This window comes from Cariama cristata, unplaced genomic scaffold (assembly GCF_000690535.1).
Source record: "Cariama cristata isolate BGI_N322 unplaced genomic scaffold, ASM69053v1 scaffold39466, whole genome shotgun sequence".
NCBI lineage: Eukaryota > Metazoa > Chordata > Aves > Cariamiformes > Cariamidae > Cariama > Cariama cristata.
The window spans coordinates 1-21,097 of NW_009621108.1; the positions used below are offsets into that span (position 1 = coordinate 1).

At 37.3% G+C, this 21,097-nt stretch overlaps 1 protein-coding gene across 1 annotated transcript; it reads left to right on the forward strand.

Moving 5' to 3' along the window:
- Positions 1-1,998: 1,998 nt before the first annotated feature.
- On the forward strand, positions 1,999-13,933 carry LOC104162984 (plectin-like; the record flags this gene model as incomplete). The annotated part of the gene is made up of 7 exons (XM_009701838.1): positions 1,999-2,161; positions 2,851-2,934; positions 3,019-3,126; positions 3,882-3,980; positions 8,642-9,293; positions 9,374-11,472; positions 12,041-13,933. Coding segments are annotated over 7 exons (5,098 nt in total), but the record flags the coding sequence as incomplete, so codon positions are not given.
- Between the last annotated feature and the right edge of the window lie 7,164 nt (positions 13,934-21,097).

Sequence of the window (21,097 nt, forward strand, 5' to 3'; positions counted from 1 at the left end):
CCCCCCCAACAAAAAAAAGCCTGCAGAAATGCCTTGCTGTCCTATGGAGATACCATCTGTTTCTTCACATAATTAGTTCTGACAGGCTAAACTGATGAACTGATTCCTCAGTTATGATTGGATTCATGTTAACTTGCTCTTGAAGATTCCAGTGCTAGATCTGGAAGTCCTTAGCTTCCATTGACTTCTGTGATAATTTTGTCACAATAACTTTTGGTGAAGTGCTGGTATTTTCTTTTGGTGTGCGACTGTTTTTTTGCAGCCTCAATATCCAGTTGAGATGTTGCTCTAAATTCAGCCTTTCAGTATTACTGTCAGGATGATACGGGCAAACGTTACTGAAATGCACATGCCTACACAGATGTGCAGATACAGCAGAACACACCTACCCGTAATTCTGAAGCAGATGTCCATTCATGACATTCCTGGAAATACTTTTTCTATCAGTCTCTGTAGTTCTGTTTCATATATGTAAAGGAGACAAGTTAAAGAAGTCTGTACTACACAGCCTGAGTTTATTTTCTTTAAAATCTACTTTAGTGTGTCATTATAGGTAAACCTGAACAAGAACATCAAAAATAGTGCTGTTGGTGTAAAAGTTCACACAACAACCTTTCACGTTTTTGTCCTCCTTTTCTAAGGGGTGAATATCCATTCAGGTGCAATACTGAAGTTATTCACTTGTAGTTAACTAGTTTAGCTGTCTCTAACATTGCTGGAAGTTAAAAGGAAGATGGGCAAAAGCTGACTCATTTAAAGCTGACTGCAGAATGACTAGCTTTAAATCCACCTCAGATTTTTCATTGTTTGATAACGTGGCATAAGTTAAATGACAAAGCAGTAGTTTTATGAGAGACTGAAGTGTCCTTATTTCCTCAGAGAGCAAACATGAACCATATGCTGTCCTCACAGTACTGTACTGTGAATAGGAGATGCTGAAAAATGACTGTTAATATATAGTGGCTTCTAGTGTATATAGGACAGATTGTGGTAGTTGCAACATGGACCTGTAAACAAGCTTCTTTCTGCAAATGTTTGCTCTGCTGCTTCCTAACAGCTTAACACTGATGATCATACAAAATGTATGTATAAATATTGGGCTGCTGTTACGATCCTTTCTCTTTTTCACAGTTATTAGCTTTTAAACATGCTTAAGTATGAAACCTAAGCAATACAGTTTCCCTTGCTTGCTCTTTTCAGTCTTGTTTTGGCATATTGAGAACAGCACTAGGGCGATTCAAAGTATTCATTCCAAGTCAAACTATAAAAAATTGTTTAATAAGTATGTTTATCCTGCAGTGTTTTGAGGTGGTCATATTTATATGATCTTTGAAGTAACACTATAAGGATCATGAAAGAAGAACTGACAGTATTCTCATCAGTAGGGAAACTACTTTCAAGAAATACACAGCACTCTCTTTTCAGGTCAAAACCATGATTTAAAAATGGACTTACAGAATCAATTGCTTTCACGCATTAGAATATTTAAATACTGTATTTAAAGATATTTAAAGAATATTTTAGTGTGACTCCTATTGTTTTGTGGGAGGCACAGAGAGTATGGTGAACCACCACTTAACTCCAGCACAGCACAGCACACTCTTCCTTGATTCACATAGGTCACATTTGAAATGCTGTCACTTCTTACAACAGAATTAATTGCTGTTGCAGAGCCCTCCCTCTTGCTTGGGGTTTCCTGTGCTCATGGAGTCAAGCAGTTTAGCTCACTAATGAAGGATATATGCAGAGTTTCTTCTGTAGCAGGATCTCTCCTGGGTGTCATTTATGGCAAATGAAAAGGCTTCATCAAGCTGGGAATCTTGGTTTTTGAGAAGCTAATTTACTGTTTATTTAGTGTTATTTTAGTATGTTTACAGTGTGAGCTATAATAGAGCTAAGGCATCTGAAGCGTTTAAAGCTGTATTTGGCTTAGTGTTGTACTTTTTATCTTTAATATTCATCTTATCCCGTCTGGCTTATCTTCTAAAATAAAATCAGGTTGCGTGACTTAGAAGGTATTAATAAATCTCTGAAGTATTACAAAGATACTTACAATTCTTTGGACACTTGGATTCAACAAGTGGAAGATACTCAACGAAAGATTCAAGAAATCCATCCTGAAAATAGCAAAGCATTGGCTAAACAGCTGAACCAACATAAGGTATGAAAGGGATTTCATTGTAGAAAAGCACTGCTGTAATGACTGAAGAATTAAAATATCAGTTTAACCCAGTGATGTCAGTCTTATTTCTTCATTTGAGGTGTTTATATCCCTCAGCCCTTACTGTAAAATTCCAAGTCATCACCGGCTTTTATGGTTTTATATTTATAATGCAGCTAAGATCATGAATATATCACTCACTGACTGTTGCCATTGTATAAACCCGATTGTTTTGGTCCTCAAATCTGCAAGAAAAGCAAAACCTTAGAGAGTGCCTAAAATTCTGGACTCTCCTTATCACATAATTTTTTTATTCAATACTGCTCTTGGTATTTATGGACATAGAAATATTTTCATGGAAGGAGAGCTAAACTCAACTGTCTCCTGCAAGAAAGAAGTGCAGCTTAAATAAGAAACAGATAACAAATTATATGCATGGAGTAGTATATTCCTAATTTCTTTTTAAGTTCACTCACCGGCTATTAAACCTGGCAGGGTTTTTTTGCTACTTCTGTAAGCCTGACAAAGCCAGGACATGGGCTTGAGTATGTAATTATTTGTACACACGAGGAAATGAGCATATTATGTAAATTTCATGATGTTAGATAAAGTAGAAATGCTAATAATAATAATAATAATAATAATAAAAGTCACTTTTTAAGATGAAGATGTAGATTCATATTTTATAGATGCTGGTTTCTGAGATTGAAATGAAACAAAGCAAAATAGATGAATGCCAGAAGTATTCAGAACAATACTCAGCTGCTGTGAAGGTAATAAATAATGTTATACTTAGAATCCTTTTTTTAGTGTCAATGTCCTGTGGAAAACATTTTGTGTATTTTCTCTTTTTACAGGACTATGAGTTGCAGACTATGACCTACAGAGCTATGGTTGACTCCCAACAGAAATCTCCTGTGAAACGCCGAAGAATGCAAAGCTCATCAGACTTCATTCTTCAAGAGGTAAATGGATTTCTTATGACAGGATAACATGTTTTTTTGAGTCTTTGCTTAAAACAGAGTGAATGCAAGAATAGGATGTAGGATTTATTAATGATTAAATACGGTAACCCAAGCAAGGTTATTTTTTTTCTCTGTAGATGTATGATGTGATAAATATCCTATTGGTCATTATGCAGCATTTAGATAATGAGACAGTATATTGCTGTTGATGAACAAAAATCCCCCAAGTTATAAAAAGCCTAATGAGAAATGTACCTCAGTAAAACAGTTTAGAACTACCTCTGGGCTGAATCTTGGTCAGAGTAAACAGGAGGAGCTTTCATCTTTGCTATGGTAAAAATTACCAGATCTGGACACTTTGACAGATTCCAAGACAAATCAGCTTCATTTGGATGGGAAAGGTAAATCTCTCTCCCTGCTAACTGGTAGAGAGAGGAGTAGTGACCAGCACTGCTTGTCCCTCTTCTCTTACAAGCTGTTCTTACTGGAGGGAAGAACCAAGTGACTGTGAAATCAAAACATTGTCTTTTCTTTCTTCTCCTTATGGATCTCCTTATAGATCCTTAGGATTTATTTGTGCAAGTGCACCCTATTGATGTCATTCAACTTCGGAATCAAAATTAGGATTTTGGATTCCACAATCAGGATTTTGCAATCACAATCGGGGTAGGTTCTAGAGTAGTGTTGATCACTTCTTTGAAGGTTAATGGGAGTGTTTCTCTCTCTCCCCCCCTCCCCACCTTGTTTCTCAACAGTTCATGGATTTACGAACTCGTTATACTGCCTTAGTGACCTTGATGACCCAGTACATTAAGTTTGCAGGTGACTCTTTGAAAAGACTGGAAGAGGAAGAGGTAGGTCATCCCCTGGCAGCCAACCAAGCAAAAAGAGCAGCTAGGCAAACAAAGTGCAATATACCTGCTGGAATTACTCACAAAGTTAGCAGCAGATAAGAAAGACTAAAATGCCTTACTTACTGCATTTTATACAGGAATGTAGGAGTGTTAAATTATGCCATTATCATTCAGATAAGCAAAATCCTATACCATCCATACATTTTGCCAGTTCTTCCAGCTAGAAGGACCGTATGATTCGCTGTATTCTGATGGAGATGTAGTTACTTACAGTACATTTTAATACTTCAGTATTTTAGGGCTTGATCTTTTGGATAAATACAGACGTTAAGATGGAGGGCAAACAATGTGCATGCGCTGTTGATATCCTATCTAGGCCATAATATTCCGTAGTATACATTCTGGTCCACTTAACAACATATAAGAGAGTTCTTTAAACAGGGAGATGTGATGCCCTCTCAATTAATTTCTTAAGTTTCTCTGGCATGTTTAAATATTTTTTCCTTCTCCCTTTCTACTGTATTGATTCCTTGGGATCAAACAGCATTTTATTTATGCTTAGTGTTGAATGTTATTAACAAGACTAGGTTACTGAAATTGAGCAAATTACTCAAAATACGTGCTTGCTGCAGAATCAACCTTCCAAATAATTGAGAAAAAAATACTTTAAAATTCTTCACTTGCTTTTGAAATGTTTCTCTCTGAAAGAGATTATATAGTCATTCTTTAAGAACTACAGTGTTCTGGTATAATCTCTACAGTGCTTATGTCTAAAGTAATGCCCATAGCAAATGTAGTCCTGAAATTAGTTGTGCCATATTAAATGTAGTCCTATATAAATGACATAAAATTGGAGAACACTGTCATGAGTGTAGATTTTAATGCTTTTATTACAGAAAAAAAAAAAAAAGTTCTTAAATGAATGTTACATAATCCTGGTGCTGGCTTTGTCTATTGACTTTCCTTGCTGTTGAATACCTCTGGACAAACTAATACTAAGAGCATGTGTCTTTGTGCATCATGAAGTGATGGAGCATACTGATGGAAATATATAATGTTGATAAATAGCCATTATAACTGAGGATTTAGTATGACTAATAATGCTGATGATATCAAGGATAAAAAGTGAAACAAAGAACAAGAATTGAAACAAGAATTCAGAAACCTGTGAGTGCCAATAGGCTTCATGTTCTTCAAGAGAAAATGCAATCTTTTAAACTCTTTTGAGTTTCAATCTGCTCTGAATCTCCAGGACTGCTTTTTTGGAAATCGAACACCCCCCATCTTCCATCCTCCTCCACCTTCCAGCAGCCTTCTAAATCTTTGATAGCTTCTTTGAAGATAACCTAAGTAGGTTTCCAGTCTGAAAGTGATTTGATGGATTTTTTCTTTGTAATCAGGGTAGCAAATCAGAAAATGAATAATCCTTTTCAAAACAGGAATGATAGGGTTTTTTCCTTCTGGGATCAGACCTCTGAAGTCTGTAATTGTTCCAAGACTTTCTTCCATGCCAGGCTTTCTTCCTAACTCCCAGTAATGGCATTAAGAATGCACAGAATAAGGAAAAAGTAAGATGCTTTCCATGATATCTTGGTTTAATCCATGTGCTGTCATGCTCAGAGCTTACCAGAAGAGAGTGAACTCCAGCAATCTGTGAAGTCAGCTGAAGTCTTTCAACATTTGAGATATAATGAAGCTGTTGAATTCAGGGAGGAAAACACACCTAATGAAGGCATGATGGATGTGGAATATCTGCGAAAAGATAACTATTCCAGTAAACCTAAACATACAGAAAATAAATTGAAAATTGACAGAATAAAATCAGATGTAGACAGATATGATAAAATTAAAAATGATAGATTGTTAAAGCAACCTTCAAATTTCAGTGGTCACAGAGAATATAAGCTACATAGAGAGCAAGAAAATTTGATGGGTTTTGGAAATCAAAGTAAAGAAGAAGAAAATGGTAGAAAAGGTTGTCTTGTTTCAGCTGAGATCTGTGTGAGTGTGAATAATGATCCTGGTGAAATGTTAAATGAGCAAATCTTAATGGAGAGAGACAGAAAGAAGAGGGAGTATTAAAGAAGTTGCCCGAAGTGGAAATGATAGACAAAACCACAGGAAAAAAATTTTCAAGAAAGGCAGGCAGTCATGTTGCAACAAAGGAAGAATGTGAGATGCTGTCAGAAACTAATGTTGAGCTAACAATGAAGGAAGATGAAGTTACTCCAAAAACTGGAAAGCATGCCCTGGATATCAACCCTTACAAGCAGCAACGTTTTTCACCAAGAACTCATTCTGAATGTCAGCATAAAGAACATTGCTTTGCAGAAAGTAATAGGCATAGTACTTCAAAGTCTGAAGACAGAGAATGTCAAGCGTGTGGTGAAAAAGGCGACTTTCTTTCGGGTGTAAGGGATGCAATACCTTTAGAGAAAGTTCCAACCTCTTTCAGAGAGCTGGCAGTGTACAATGGAAGTGAAAAAACAAAGTTAAATTGGCAATCTGTGAGCAATCCAGGCATTTCTGATTGTATTGAAAGGGATACAAACAAACTGCACAGAGCATCTCTGGATAAAAGTTACTTCATAGCAGAAAACGAAATCCTAGAAAAATCAAATTTAAATCTGAATGAAGCTAACAGTACAATGCAAGAAATTTTGGCTGTTTCTTCAGGAAATATTTCAGAGAATCGGTATGCAGCAAAAGTATCTGAATCTTATCCATTAGATTTTGTAGTGTCACCAGCACACAGTGATCCAAGATTAGGAACAGAATTGTTAGGAAGTGCTGGTGATTTAAATGCAATTTATGCCCTCTCAGAAATTATTTATGGAGGACAGGATTACTTTCCATTACCAGAACATGGTTTAGCAAAAAAGCTTTTGAGTCACGAAGAGAAAGTAAATGAGAAGAAGATACCACAGGGTAAAATTTGTGGTTTGGACAACATAAATATAAGCGTGGAGAAGCAGAGTGGAGAATACAAGTTAGAACAGGGTCAGAAATGTAAAGATTTATTGCTAGTTGCAGAAATGGACAGTAGAGATAAGGGTCATAGCACAAAGGTAGCTGGGAAAAACGCTGAACTCCAGAAACCATTCTGTGAAAAAACAGGGGAAAAAACCTTACTTGAAAAAAAAAGAAAGCAAAAAAAAAGAGGCAATGATAATGAAGAGAAAAGGAGTACAACTGTTATTAAGGTACCAGAGTTTTTATGCAGTGCAAGTGAAACAGTTAATTTAAGAATGATTCTAAACCAATCTAAATCAACATTTGAATCTCAAAATTTGTCAAGGTCAAGTGATTTAAAGTTGATTGAACATAATTGAAACAATGAATATGCTAATGATATATTAATTACTGTGCATTTTGAGATGCTTAAATTTTTTAAGTTTTTATAAATCTATTTTTATGTTTATTTTGTATTACTATTTAATTACTATCCTTTTCTCCACCGAGCTGATACACAACCGTGTCGATTAAAAATAATGAAAGCTAACAAGACATAGTTTGTGACTGTATGTGTATTTTTAGTTCTTCTTTTTCAAGCATAATACACTAGATTTTGTGTCTATGGGAGCATAAAAGGAGATCTGATAAGAAACCAATTTAAATGTTTTGTATCCGGTGGGGTCAGTTTGAAATTGTGGCACAGGAAATACAGGGAGGAACTGAAGAAGCTGCCTTTGCATTAGCCTTTTAGGAAATAAGTTTCATGTATCATACAGAAAATGGACCTAAACCAACATTTTGTTTATTTGAAAGTGTTACTATAATTACCTTTCATGTCATGTTTGTATGATCATAGGAATATAGGTGTGTTCTTACCTCATGTTAACTCACATTTGGTAACTAACACCATAATAAGTGGTAATGAAGACAAGGTATGTGTGGTTTCAACCATGCCATTACTGGTGAATACACATCTTGCTTATAAGAGTTTCCCTTGATCTGCCAACATACGGAGACTACTAGCTGACTGGTTTCCACTAGGATTTTCCTAATTACCATGTTTATACTTCTGACTGTGTCTACACTGCAGAACAGCTGTGCTCTTACTAGTCCCCCAGCTGAGCCAGTGGAGGCACTGGGACTGTGGAGCACACTACAGAGCATAGATGTACTGGAGTTTAGATACTTCTCTTTCTGGATATGATGCATCTTGGCTTTAGCTCTAGATACTGTTACTTTTCTTGGAGGGGATTTCCAGACTTCTTTTGTGTTATTTTTGCTTGCAAGCATAAAATCCTTCTTCCAGTTCCTACTGATTTGATCCGGAAATGGTAGGCCACTTTCTCCTCGGGAATTCTTGCACATACTGTTTGGCTCAGTGTTTACTCTACCTGTTTGTTTGGAGAAAAAGCATATGCAAGCTGTTTTTTGACACTGCTTACCTCTAAGAGGCATCTGACTGAAGTGAGAGGCTTCAGGACTTCTTCACTTTGTGGATGTCTTTATGAAGGGTTTCATATTTGGGTAATGGTAACTTCTGGAAGCCTTCAAGAGAAGGTGCTGGTGGTGGGAACTGCTCGTTCTACTTTCTGGACATACCGTATATATATAAGTAAGTATTTTCCATTCTACTTTTCAAAGAGCCTAATGAGTTTCATGTGCTGTATTACAAAAAGTACACTCCAACTTATCTCATTCTTTTATAGATTTTAAAGAATAAGGAAGCATCAGTGTGTGAGGCATATTCAGATCTGATGGCACAGCAAAATAGCACAATTGATGAGAACAGAAAACTCATGGGAAGGGTAAAAGCACTTGAGGAGATGTTGGAGGATATGAAGAAACAAAAATTCCAAGTGGAACAGGAGCTCCCTAAAGTGAGGGAAGCTGCAGAAAAAGAGCGGAAGAAGCAGCAAAAGGACATGGAAGAGATCTGTCTTCAGAAGACCAAGGCTGAACAAGAGGCAAAGCAGTGTCGTATAGATCTAGAAAGCATTGCAAAAGAGAAAGCGGACACAGAGCAGGAGCTGGAGTGTGCAAGGCAGCTCATTTTTCAGGCAGAGACTCAAAGAGGTATACTGGAAGAAAACCTCCATGCTTTTCGGAATCAAATAGAAGAAAGCACCTTTACCAGAAGAAACCTTGAAGAGCATCTGAGAAGAAAAGATACTAATCTTCATGATTTAGAGCAACAAAAAAAAACCTTAATGCAGGAACTGAAGAAAAAAATGGAAGGAGAGGAGAAACTTATGAAACTGATAAAGCAAATGGAACAAGATCTTGAATTTAAAGGGAACCTACCAGAAATAAAGCTGCAAGAAGGAGAGCGAGCTGAAACTAGAAGGAGGGTGGTTGAAGGCAGATACTCTGTAACTAGAAAAACTTCCCTGGCAACTTTAACGGCTGGGGGAGGGGGGACGAGGAGGGGGGGGTTGAAGGCAGATACTCTGTAACTAGAAAAACTCCCCTGGCAACTTTAACGGCTGGGCAAGGCAGCCAGTGTAGGACTGGTTCTGAAATTACAAGTTTCCACAAGAAACAAGAAGCCAAAAAAGTAGAAGATCTTAAACAGAAAATAGATGAGCTAACCCTTGCTAACAAAAAAGCTGATAAAACCATTAAAGACCTGAAATACGAACTGAATGAAATTGAGCTTGAGAAATCATCAACAGAAGAGAAGTCTCGTTTATTAAAAGAAAAACTGGATAAAGTCTATAGTGATGTTAAATACCTAAAAATTAAGTTGGAGGAAAAAGACCAAGTAGAGCAGGGATATTTGCAACAGTTGAAAGAACTGGACAAGCAGCTACATAGAACCACGGGTAAAGCTGAAGAAGTGATGCAAGAAGCTATAGATCTTAAGAAAATTAAGATGAACTATCAGGAGGAGCTGAAATCTGTTCAACAAGAAAAGACACAGCTAAAAAGAGAAGTAGAGGAATTAACTAGATCACAGACAAAAAGTGAAATCACTATCAGACACTTAAATTCACAAATCAGTTCTCTTCAAAAAGAGAAGCTGGCTGCTGAACACAGAACACAGTCATGCAAAGGGGAAGCAAATAATCTTCAAGACCAATGTAAGAAAATTCAAGAACAATTGCTTCAAAAAGCAAAAGTAGAAAAAGAAAACCAGCAGGAAATTCAGATGCTAAAGAATGAATTAGCCAAAAGTAATCAGGTGTCAGAAACATTGAAACAAAAGATAGAGGACCTTAATAAATGGAATACTGAAACAAAACTATTGATGAAGCAAATTCAATCTGAATCAGAGAAGACAACTTTGGAAAAACAAAGTATTCAGAGGAAAAATGATGCATTAAAAGCCCTAGCTGATGGTTTCAAAGAGCAACTACGTACAACAAATGAACAATTGCACAAGCAAACAAAAATTGAGCAAGAATTCATATGTAAAATCAAAAGCCTAGAAGTTGATCTAGCAAAAACAAAAGACTTAGCTAGTGAATATAAACAGAAATGGGATAAACAAAGTGCTTCCACCTTAACCGTTGACCGGGAGGTTAAAAATCTAAATGCCCAAGTGAATGCTCTAACTATGGAAAAGAGAGTGAGTGAGCAGAAGATACAACTACAACAATCTCATATACAAGAGCTAAGTAATAAATTAAAAAAATTACAGGATGAACTCCATCAGAAGACTCTGGATGAACAAATGGCACACAAGAAGATGATTCTGTTTCAGGAAGAATCCATTAAGTTTAAACACTCTGCAGAGGAATTCAGGAAAAAAGTTGAAAAACTACTGGAATCCCATAGCATTACAGAAAAGGACATTTCTGGCATAAAACTAGAATGTGTTGCTCTTCAGCAGACTGAGGAAAACATCATGTTGTACAAGATACAAATGGAAGATCTGCAAGAAAGGCTTAAAAAATGTCACGAGCAGCTACAGCAAGGGAAGCAGGCTGAAATGGACTATCACCAGAAGTGCAGGAAACTTGAGGAAGAATTGGAAGCTCAGAAGTGCACAGTTGAGAGCTTGAAACAGAAAATGGATCTGCAGGTCAGCGAGGGGGAACACAGGTTTCTTTCGTTTCAGAATGAAGTTCAGCAAAATAATAAACTCCAAGATTCTGGATTTAAATTGAACTGTGAGAGAAGAAGGAATGACCTGAGTGACACTGCAGCTAGAGACTTTGAACAGCTTCCTCCACATGCAAAACCTAGCTCACCTTTGTTAAGACAGAAAGAGGAGAGATCAGGTTTTAAATCTAATCAAATTCAAGACAATACATTGTATGTGAGTGCTGATGATACAATACCGAGAGAGGTGCAGGTCCAGATGTCAAGAATAAACCAAACCCTAGAAGAAGATTCAGGCCCACAATCTTTTACAGAGTTTGTTTCTCAAATGAGTACACAGTTCCAAATAACTTTTGATAAAGCAAGCCAAATCTCTGGAACATCTGAAAGGGACAAATTGAGAAACAGGAAGCTACACAGTTACAGACAAACTATTAGACATGGTGAAGACACAAAACATGAATTAGGAGTAGTAAAACTGCATCCCTTGGAGGTACACACTATGTTTTCTTAGAGTTTGCCTTCCTAGTGCTGGTTTTTACTATTCTATTTTTTTATTTGGTTGGTTGGTTTTAGTTATACTTTATCACTATTCTGTATTCTCTCTAATGTTTCTTATGTTCTTACCTTGGTGAGGGGAACTGCTTCATTCTTACATAACACAAAAAGCTTTTCATTAGACCTTTGTAGCAGGTTTGTTAATATCTAAGAAACAACATTATTTTAAAAGTTTATAGAAATAGGAATTCACATACACTATTGTATCATTGTTGGTCAAAATAAACTTTGATTAACTGCACTAAGTTTGTATAGTAACAAACAACAGTTACTGTTGCTTAATCTAGTCATATTGTTATTGAATAAATATTTGAAATGGCAAATGCACTTTAAAACTCTAGCTAGCTATATTTCTCTGCTCTCCAATGCTAGTAGCAGTTCTCCTTTCTGACTTAATTCAAGTTCTCCCTTTTGTTTCTCTGGTGGTGGATTTAGGAGTGAATTATGTACAGCATAGTTCTGCAGATGTATTTCTCACTGTGTCAAAAAATTCCTATTTACAGATAGTGAAGAACAAGCAGTATGACATGCATGTTGAAGTCACAACATTAAACCAAGAAAATGACAAGACTTTTGGTAACGAAGAGAGAATGTTTGAGGGATACAAAACATCTGAAGGGTTTAGGAAAGAAGATTTTGCAAAGATTTTGAAAACTGTTGATGATGCTATGCAGTCGGAATATTTTACAGAGGAATATGATGATATTAAATTTCAAGGTCTCCGACATAATGTAACTGCCAGACAGTTGACTGAAGTTAAACTTCTAGACAGGCTCACAGTTGAGCAGCTCCGTTCAGGGCAGAAAACTATTGATGAGGTTCAGAAAAGTCTTGAAAAATTTTTGACTAAACCTACAGCTATAGCTGGGCTGTACCTTGAATCCAGCAAGGAGGTAGTCTCTTTTGCTTTAGCAGGGAAGAGAAGAATCATAGGAAAAGCATTGGCATTAGCATTTTTAGAGGCCCAGGCAGCTACTGGTTTCATCATTGATCCCACAACAGGTCAGAAATTCTCTGTTGATGATTCAGTTGTTAGAGGGCTTGCAGATAATGAATTCAAGAGTAGACTACTTGAGGCAGAGAAAGCTGTTTTGGGCTATTGCTGTTCTGGGAAAGTGATCTCTGTGTATCAGGCTATGGAAGCTCGACTCTTAGAAAGACAAAAAGGTAAAAATATCCTTGAGGCTCAAATTGCAAGTGGGGGGGTCATTGATCCTGTAAGAAGTGTTCGTGTACCTCCGGAAACCGCTGTGCATCTTGGCTTGCTTAATAACACAATTTTAAAGTTTTTGCATGAACCTTCTAGTAATGCGAAATGTTTTCACAATCCAAACAACAGGAAAGCTGTATACTACTGTGATTTGCTGAAAATGTGTTTGTTCAGTGTAAGCAGTAAATGCTTTCTACTTCCAGTTGGTGAAAGGAAAATAACCAGCCCATCACCAGAGAAAAGTCATAAAATTTCTGTAGTAGATGTCAAAACAGGAGCAGAAATGACCTCGTACGAGGCTTATCTAAAAAATTGTGTTGATAAAGCTACATATCTCGAGCTTTCAAAACAGGAATTTGATTGGAAGGAGTCTACTTGTTTTGACTCTGATGGGAATTCTTTTCTTTTGCTTACAGATCTTAAAACCGGTGTACAGTTTAATATCGAGGAGACCTTAAATCAGGGTAGAATTGGCAGAGCATTAATCAATAAATATAAGGAGGGTTTAATCACAGCTAATGAGTTTGGTGATATTTTAGTTAGCAGTTCACAGGCAAATAAAGATTTAAACAGTCCTATTGCAGGGTTCTGGCTTTCTGAAACCAATGAAAGAATTCCAGTCTTAAAAGCCTCACGCAAAAACTTAGTAGATAGAATTACTGCCCTCCGATGTCTTGAAGCTCAGGTTAGTACAGGAGGCATAATTGATCCGTTTACTGGGAAAAAGTACAGTGTGTCAGAAGCTTTGCAAAGGGAGTTAATCGATGATGGCTGTGCCAAGCAAATCCAGCAGTGTGAACTAATCTTCACTGGGATCATTCACCCTGTAAGGAACACAGTTATGTCAGCTGTTGAAGCTGTGCATTTAAATGCGATAGATAAAGAAATGGGCATGCGCTGCCTGGAGTATCAGTACTTGACTGGTGGGTTGATAGATCCAAAGTCTCATTCCAGATTAACAATGGAAGATGCAATTAAGATTGGTATTATTGATGCTGTCACAGCTACAAAGATGAAAGATGAAAAATTGTATGTTAAAGTTATAACATGCCCCAAAACGAAGAAGAAGTTAACCTACAAGGAAGCTTTAGAGAGAACCGTTTTTGATTGCCACACTGGGCTGCGATTGTTAGAAGCAGCTCAGCCCATGAAGGTGGGAATTTCCAGTCTTTACTATAATTCATGATGGAAGAAAGATATTAGTACTTATTTCAGGGCTTGCGTTAAAACCTATTCGAGTCAAGGAAAAAGATCTACGATGGCCTTCATGGAAAATCATAAATGGTGTTTTCTAATGTAATCATGAATTACTGTAAAACTGATTAGTACAAACCACTAATTAGTATAAACTACTAAAATTGGAATTAGATACTACTTCTTACAAAGTTGAAATTTATAGATAAACTTAGGCAGATTCATAATTTCAGAATGCAGACTGCGTGTTCAGTCTTTACCTGAAGGCCTTGTCTGACATTATCTACATGTAGATAGTGTAAATTAGAAGTTATACTGAGGTTAGTGAAGTTAACATTAGTGTAAAACGGGTAGATTTAGGTGAGACAAGAATCAGATTCTTATATTAGAAATTGAAAGGGATTGCCCGTTTTGCAAATGAAGATGGTGCAGTATTTCATGTGACCCGATAATTTAATATTACAAATCAGTTTTGTAAAATAAATGATATCTGCAGAGTGGCAATAAAGTATACAAGGGTTAAATCTGCAGTCCAGTAAATGCGTACGCGTAAGTAATTTTTCTCACACTGGTATTTATTTTAATGGGCTACTGACAACATAAAGTTACATATCCTAATTTTTTCAATCACTTAAGGTAACAATTTTTATTTTTATTTTTAGAATTATTTTCATGCTGTAAGAGGCAAATGAATTCCAATTACATATCAAATTTTTAAAAATTCCATTGAAATAAAATGTCTTCATTTTTACTTGTGATACATGGAAGGGCTTAAGCGTGTTTTCTAAGTATTGATAAATTAGAAACTACTAACAGACTGTACTACTATAAAAAGAAAAGTATTTTCCTGTGCAGAAAAAGATGAAATGTCTCAGTATATTACTTTTATTGTTCTTGTTTCTGTAGACATAAAAGCAATGTATTCTTCCTAATTATAATTTAGTATTCCATGTGCACGGATTGCAAAATACTGATAGCCTATGCTGGCTGCACATATCCACACCTGAGGGTAATGCAAAGGCAGCAATTCAAAAGTACTTTATATGCAAATGTTGTTTAGATTTTATCTGCTGAGTAGTGGCTGGGAAGCAATATTTTTTCTTAATATCAGTCGTTTTATAATGAATGTACATGTGTATGAATAAGCACCGTAATCATAATTATAAATAATTTGAGGAATTATTTTGTTAATGTCTATAATTATGTGACATTTTTGTTCCTACATCAAAGTGTCATAGTAATGCATGCAGTGGTAAATAAAAAGAAATTGCATTATGTTTATGTGATAATACTGCCATTGTGGTAGAATTGTGTTTCTGTGGACATTCATGTTAAATATTCCAACAATTTATATTTACATGTTTTTTACAATTCGCGGTGCTCGTCAGAAGTCAGTGGAAGAAGAAAAGAAGGAACATGTTGAGAAAGCTGGGGATTTACTGAAATGGGTGTCAAACCTCAGCAAGACACTCAGCAAAGAAGAAGGAGAAAAGGCTGAAAAGACAGATTTGCCTAAGCAGCAGGTACACAGATGCCTTTTGGCAAAATACCACTTCCTCTTCTTAGCTTTCTGCATTGATTAAAATGACAAAATATTCCACAAATACTTTTTTCTTCAAATCACCATCCACATTTTACTAAAGATGTAAATTCACATTTGGTTGTGAGCAGAGGGTTGGGTAAATGAACATCAACCTTTAGGGACACAAACATATTACTCAGGAAGAAATGCAAGCTGCTTTTTACAGGCCTGGTGTGTGATGTATTCTGATACTGCAGAATGCCATTTTAGAAAAAGTAGACCCTGCAGACTGTAACTCAGTCTTTATAGAGGGACAGTGCATCCTGGCAGGATGGCACTTCGTAGGTCTGCCCCCTCATCCTGAAATAGTTCTGTGAATAAGTCTGGTAACTTCTACCCTGGCACCAGGAAGGAGAGAGTTGGCAGGAGGGGCCTGAGGGCCAGGTTTCTATTTATTTGCTTTTAAAAAGTTGTTTTGAGGAGTCCCCTTACGCGATAGTCGAAACTGCTGTCTGAGGGAATACAGCAGGTGTTGACTGAACCCTCTTTATTATCACACTAGTCCACTGGCTGCTGGAGTGGCCCAGTCTTGCCGCCTTTGTATTTAACAGGTACATTGTTGTGTACGGTTGTAACTCGGACCATAAATTTCCATTTGCGAAATTTCCTGTCATTTCTAACAGCTCCCTTGCTAGGCTTGTCCCACAAAATAGCTTAGTGATGCCTAAAAAGATTTCAGTAGGTGATGGTCTACCTGTGCACTGAGCAGCAGAGAGACGAAGCAGTATCTTTTCTACATCCCTCAGTACAGGGCTGGGTGTGCGGTCATGCAAACGTGATTTTGGCCCTCCTGGCAGGCTGTTCCTGTGTTTTTGATCACACATGCTGGTGCCACTTAGAGCCGCTGGAGCAGACCGTGCATAAATCAAGCTTGCTGTCGGGCAAGTCGTCACTACTGCAGTCCCAATGGCCACCAGTCCCAGTGCACTGCTCGTTCGTAGAGGACCAGTACTAGTTCTGTTACTGAGTTTGTCCCTATATCTATAGGAGGAAGTAAACTTGTACTGATTCAAGCATATTGATTGCTCAATCACTAACAATTAGGATCAGGATTTGCAAAAACATTCAACACTGGTCTTTTTCAGCCCTTGTTAATGACAACAGTGCAAACCTTTGTCAGCGTTGGGCCAGCACTCAACTCCTTAGAGCATCTCTGCTTACCATGGCAACTATGGCTGGCATCTTCCCCATCCAGCCTGAGCCCTCAGCAAGTAACCTGTGAGTTAGGCACCTCGGCTTCCTCCAGCTTGTGGGAAATGGGCGTTTGCCAAGGGTGTTTCCTTCCCTTGTGAAACGGCCTGGCAAGGTAGCGTCGCCTTCTAGAGGTGCCTGGTTTTGTATCTCCACTCACTAGCACAGGTGCCTCAACAAGTTTTGTAGAAACATGTAGACTAACTAATGTTAGCTGAAACACGTTTCACACAGTGGTTTGGGGTTGCACTGGGGTGTAGCTGTGGAGTCTGTGGAGAAGCTGGTGCCAGCAGTGACGGGGCACACACAGCAGCTGCAGAGATGCCAGTTCCCCGAGCAAAGTGGAGCTCGTGACCCCACCTGCTACTTCAGCCTGCTCATGATGTTGCCTTGTGTGATACCTGCAGTGTTTGCCCTCTTGGTTTCTGTCCAAGCAGCCCAAGTGGTGGTATTGTGGGTTGCTGGCAGCGATTGCGAAGGCAAAGGCAGACCGTTCAAGACCATGTTTAGGCCCTTTGACACAATGCACACAGGGACAGAATTGGTTGTGTCCGGACTCAGTTGAATACAGAGCCTGAGCACCTTGCTAGAGTTCTCTTAGCACCAACATTGAACATATCTTGGTCTTGCTAATGAAGTCCTAGACTCCCCTTTGATACTTTGGCTTTATTTATCCAAAATGAATGCTTTTCTATGAAGAGACAGCAGGCAGTTTCTCAGAAGAGTTAAAAGATTAAATTCTCGCAAGTTCCTCTGCCAGAACAAGTGCTTTAATGGGGATGACGCAGAAATTATAGCAGGGAGACTATTAATAAGTAATTTGTTTTTTCTGAGTGTCTGATATTGCATTTGTCGTCATCATTGAATTTCCTGAAGGTTTGTGGCCTTCTGGTACGCTTTTTAAAAAAGTTGTTCTCTCGCAGCTTGGTGAGCAACTTCTTAAATGTGACCATTGTACACATATCTTTATAGAGCTGCTTTAAACTGTGGCAACTATAATAACTGGTTATAAGTGATTGGTTAATTTTCAAACAAATAACATTTAAAAATAAATTCTCTTTGTCTCACCCAATAGTTTTCTAATACAGACAGTTTATTTAACCAAAAGGCATAGCGCAATGACTTATCCGTATGTAAATGGTACAATTCCACAGTAAATAATACCGCTCTAAGAATAACCAGTATTTAAAGAAAAAAAATCAAGTTCTTATACTGTTGAGTTTAGTCCCAGATAGAATTACTGTGTTGGTTGGTTGTCTTTCTTTTTATCTATGTGCATGATTAAGTCTTGAACACAAGTTGCTTATTTTTCAGATTTCCCTGGATGAAATGTCAACCAAGAAAGAACAAATAGCTGAAGCTTTGCAGACTACTCAGTCATTTTTAGCTAAGCACAGTGACAAGTATGCCATTTTTTATTTTTGAAATAATGTAAATTAATTGAATCAGTACATACTGTTTGCTTAAAATCATATCCTCATCTTACAGTTCCAATTACATTTCACATACAAATATGTCAGGTTTTTTCTTTAATTTTATAATTTTGTCTTCCCATTTGGGGAAGCTTGGTGCAGTTTTGTTTATGTCAAGAATTTGGCTAAGTATATATACCTCTGGTGAACTTGAAAGATATGTTAGATAGTAATTTTCATTTGAAGTCAAAATAATTAACAAATTAGTAATAAATTAGTACTTGAACTGCATGTCACAAGTTTGTTTCATCTGTGTCTGAAATCAGACTGTTTAAGATATTAAATTGCTGAGATATCTCATGACTCCTTGCTAGCTATGTTACCTGTCTTGGCTGGTAATCAGTAGACAAAGGCACATGCAAATGTTAAATGCTTTAGTGATAAGTCAACATAAATTCTAGATTAATGTAGTTTCTTTTCCTGAATGACTACAAGCAGATTGTAGGTTTCTTGAGCGTCCTCATAATTAGGCTATATTTTTTCAGACTACTTTTACCAATTTCCCTCCCTGCCGTTTTTGAGTAAGGGTAAGCAGATCACTCCCTGCAGGTTACAAATTGCTCCAAGATATCTCATTCTTCCATTTTTCTTTTTTCTTAATAGAATGACAGATGATGAGAGAAATGAAATGGAAAAGCAAATCAGATGCCTCCAGGAGAGCTACAGCCTGTTATCCAATGAAGCTTTGAAGCAGCTGCAGGAAGCCCAGTATCTGGGTGATGAAAGGATGGAAGAGAAGGTAATAAGATTGAAACTTACATTTCAGTCTCTTTTGAGATTTACTGCATGGTTTTGGAACCACGTTTGATCAGTAAAAGAGGAAGCTGCAATTAACAGTGTGTAAAGGAACTTGAGATTTAATTGGCTGAAGGTTTTGTGTATTTGCTATGGAATACTGTGCGTGACCTTAGCTATGCATATGAACATTCTGCTCATCAGATTTTTTTGTGAAGAGTCTTAGTAATGCGTGCCTTGCATGAAGAAAGATAAACAAGTCATTCATCTCTTAACTCTTCTCTTGAAAGCCATTCTTTGACTGCTAGATAAGTCTATGTTTCTGCTGCAAAAATGACACCATAAAATAACATGTTCATCTCTCCCATGTATCACTCGGAAACGTCCTAGAACAGATCTACTTTCCATTTTTCTTAAAATTTATCTGGATATGAAAACGGGAGCACGTAACGTGATTAGCTCTGAGACACTACAAATACATTTGTTAATAGATCTTAATCTTAAATATGGAATTCTCAAAAATTACGTTGGAAATGAGTGTTCTCGTGTACACATAGAGGCAGTGTCTGTGTAATTAGTTAAAATAATGTTGCCAAACTGACTTCATGCTTTCCATGCAAACTGAATGCAGTGTTTGATGCTGGAGTATCTGATTCCATATTGTTGAGTGTCTATAGAGAAGTGCTGTATGCTGTAAACATGAATAGCATGGTTGTTTTGAATCACATACTGTTTCCGAATATTCTAACCTTTCATAGACATTTAAAGCATGAAAATTTGCCTTTCAGGTATATATTCTATTTGCTCACTCTGCAATCATTTCTTCTATTGTCTTTCACTAACCCTATTTATGTATGCAAGGCATAGGTTTTCAATTCACAGATGCATGTTGATCTTAAATCTTTTATCACATCGTGTGCTGTTCAATGACTGACATAGATCACTTGCGCATTTGAGCTGCTAACATTCACAGCATTCCTCCAGGCCTGGTAAGTACCTGATTTTTATGCTTGTCATGCCTTCAAAATCAAAAGAAAATTTAAAATACACAGTCTGAAATAGTGATAGCTTTCCTTTTATATTCCTTTTTAGGTGAATAAAGTCATTGCTGGTGTTATTGACCAAACGACTGGAGAAGTCCTGTCAGTCTTTCAGTCTGTCTTAAAAGGTTTTATTGACTATGACACTGGAATTAGATTGCTTGAGAATCAGCTGATCCTTTCTGGAATCATTTGTCCAGAATTAGGAGTATGTTATGATTTGGAAGAAGCTAAAGCTCGTGCTTTAATTGATGAGCAGACTCTGTTGCAGTTGCAGGAATTAAGTAATGCGAAGAAGCTTATTTCAGAATCATCATTATCAAATGTTCCAGTTGTATCAGCTTTAGAACAAGGTCTAATTTCAGAACCTTTGGCTGTCAAAATTCTTGAAAATCAGCTTTCAAGTGGGCACTTGATTTTGCCATCTACTGGAGAAAACCTGACTTTGCAGAATGCTTTCCAGAGAAACCTGATTTCTCCAACATTATATACAAAGCTTCTGGAAAGACAAGACACATGTAAAGATCTCATAGACCCCAACTGTGCTGAGAAGATTTCCCTTGAACAGATGGTTTGTAGAAGTATAATGCATGAAGAAACAGGGTTAAGACTCTTACCTGTGAAACCACAAGAAAAAGGTAGAGTCACATTCAAATGTGGAAGGAAGATAACTATTTTGAGGGCAGCCCATGAAGGACTCATTGATCGGGAAACAATGTTCAGGCTGCTGGGTGCTCAGTTAATGTCTGGAGGTATAATTGACCCTGACTCAGGGAAGCAAATGACTGTGGAAGAGGCCTTTAGACAAGGGGTGATAGATCAGGACACTGCTTGCGGGATCCTCACACATCAGGTTCAGACTGGTGGAATCCTTTGTCCAACTTCAGGGCAACGCTTGACTGTTGATGAAGCTGTACAATGCAACTTAATATCCTCTACCAGTGCGCTGCTGGTATTAGAAGCACAGAGAGGCTTTGTTGGACTAATTTGGCCTCACACTGGTGAAATATTCCCCGTATCAACTTCTTTGCACCAAGAGATGATAACAAATGAGCTGGCATTCAAAATACTAAATGATAGACAGAAGATAGCTGCGCTTTACATTCCAGAAACTTGTGAAATAGTCAGTCTAGATA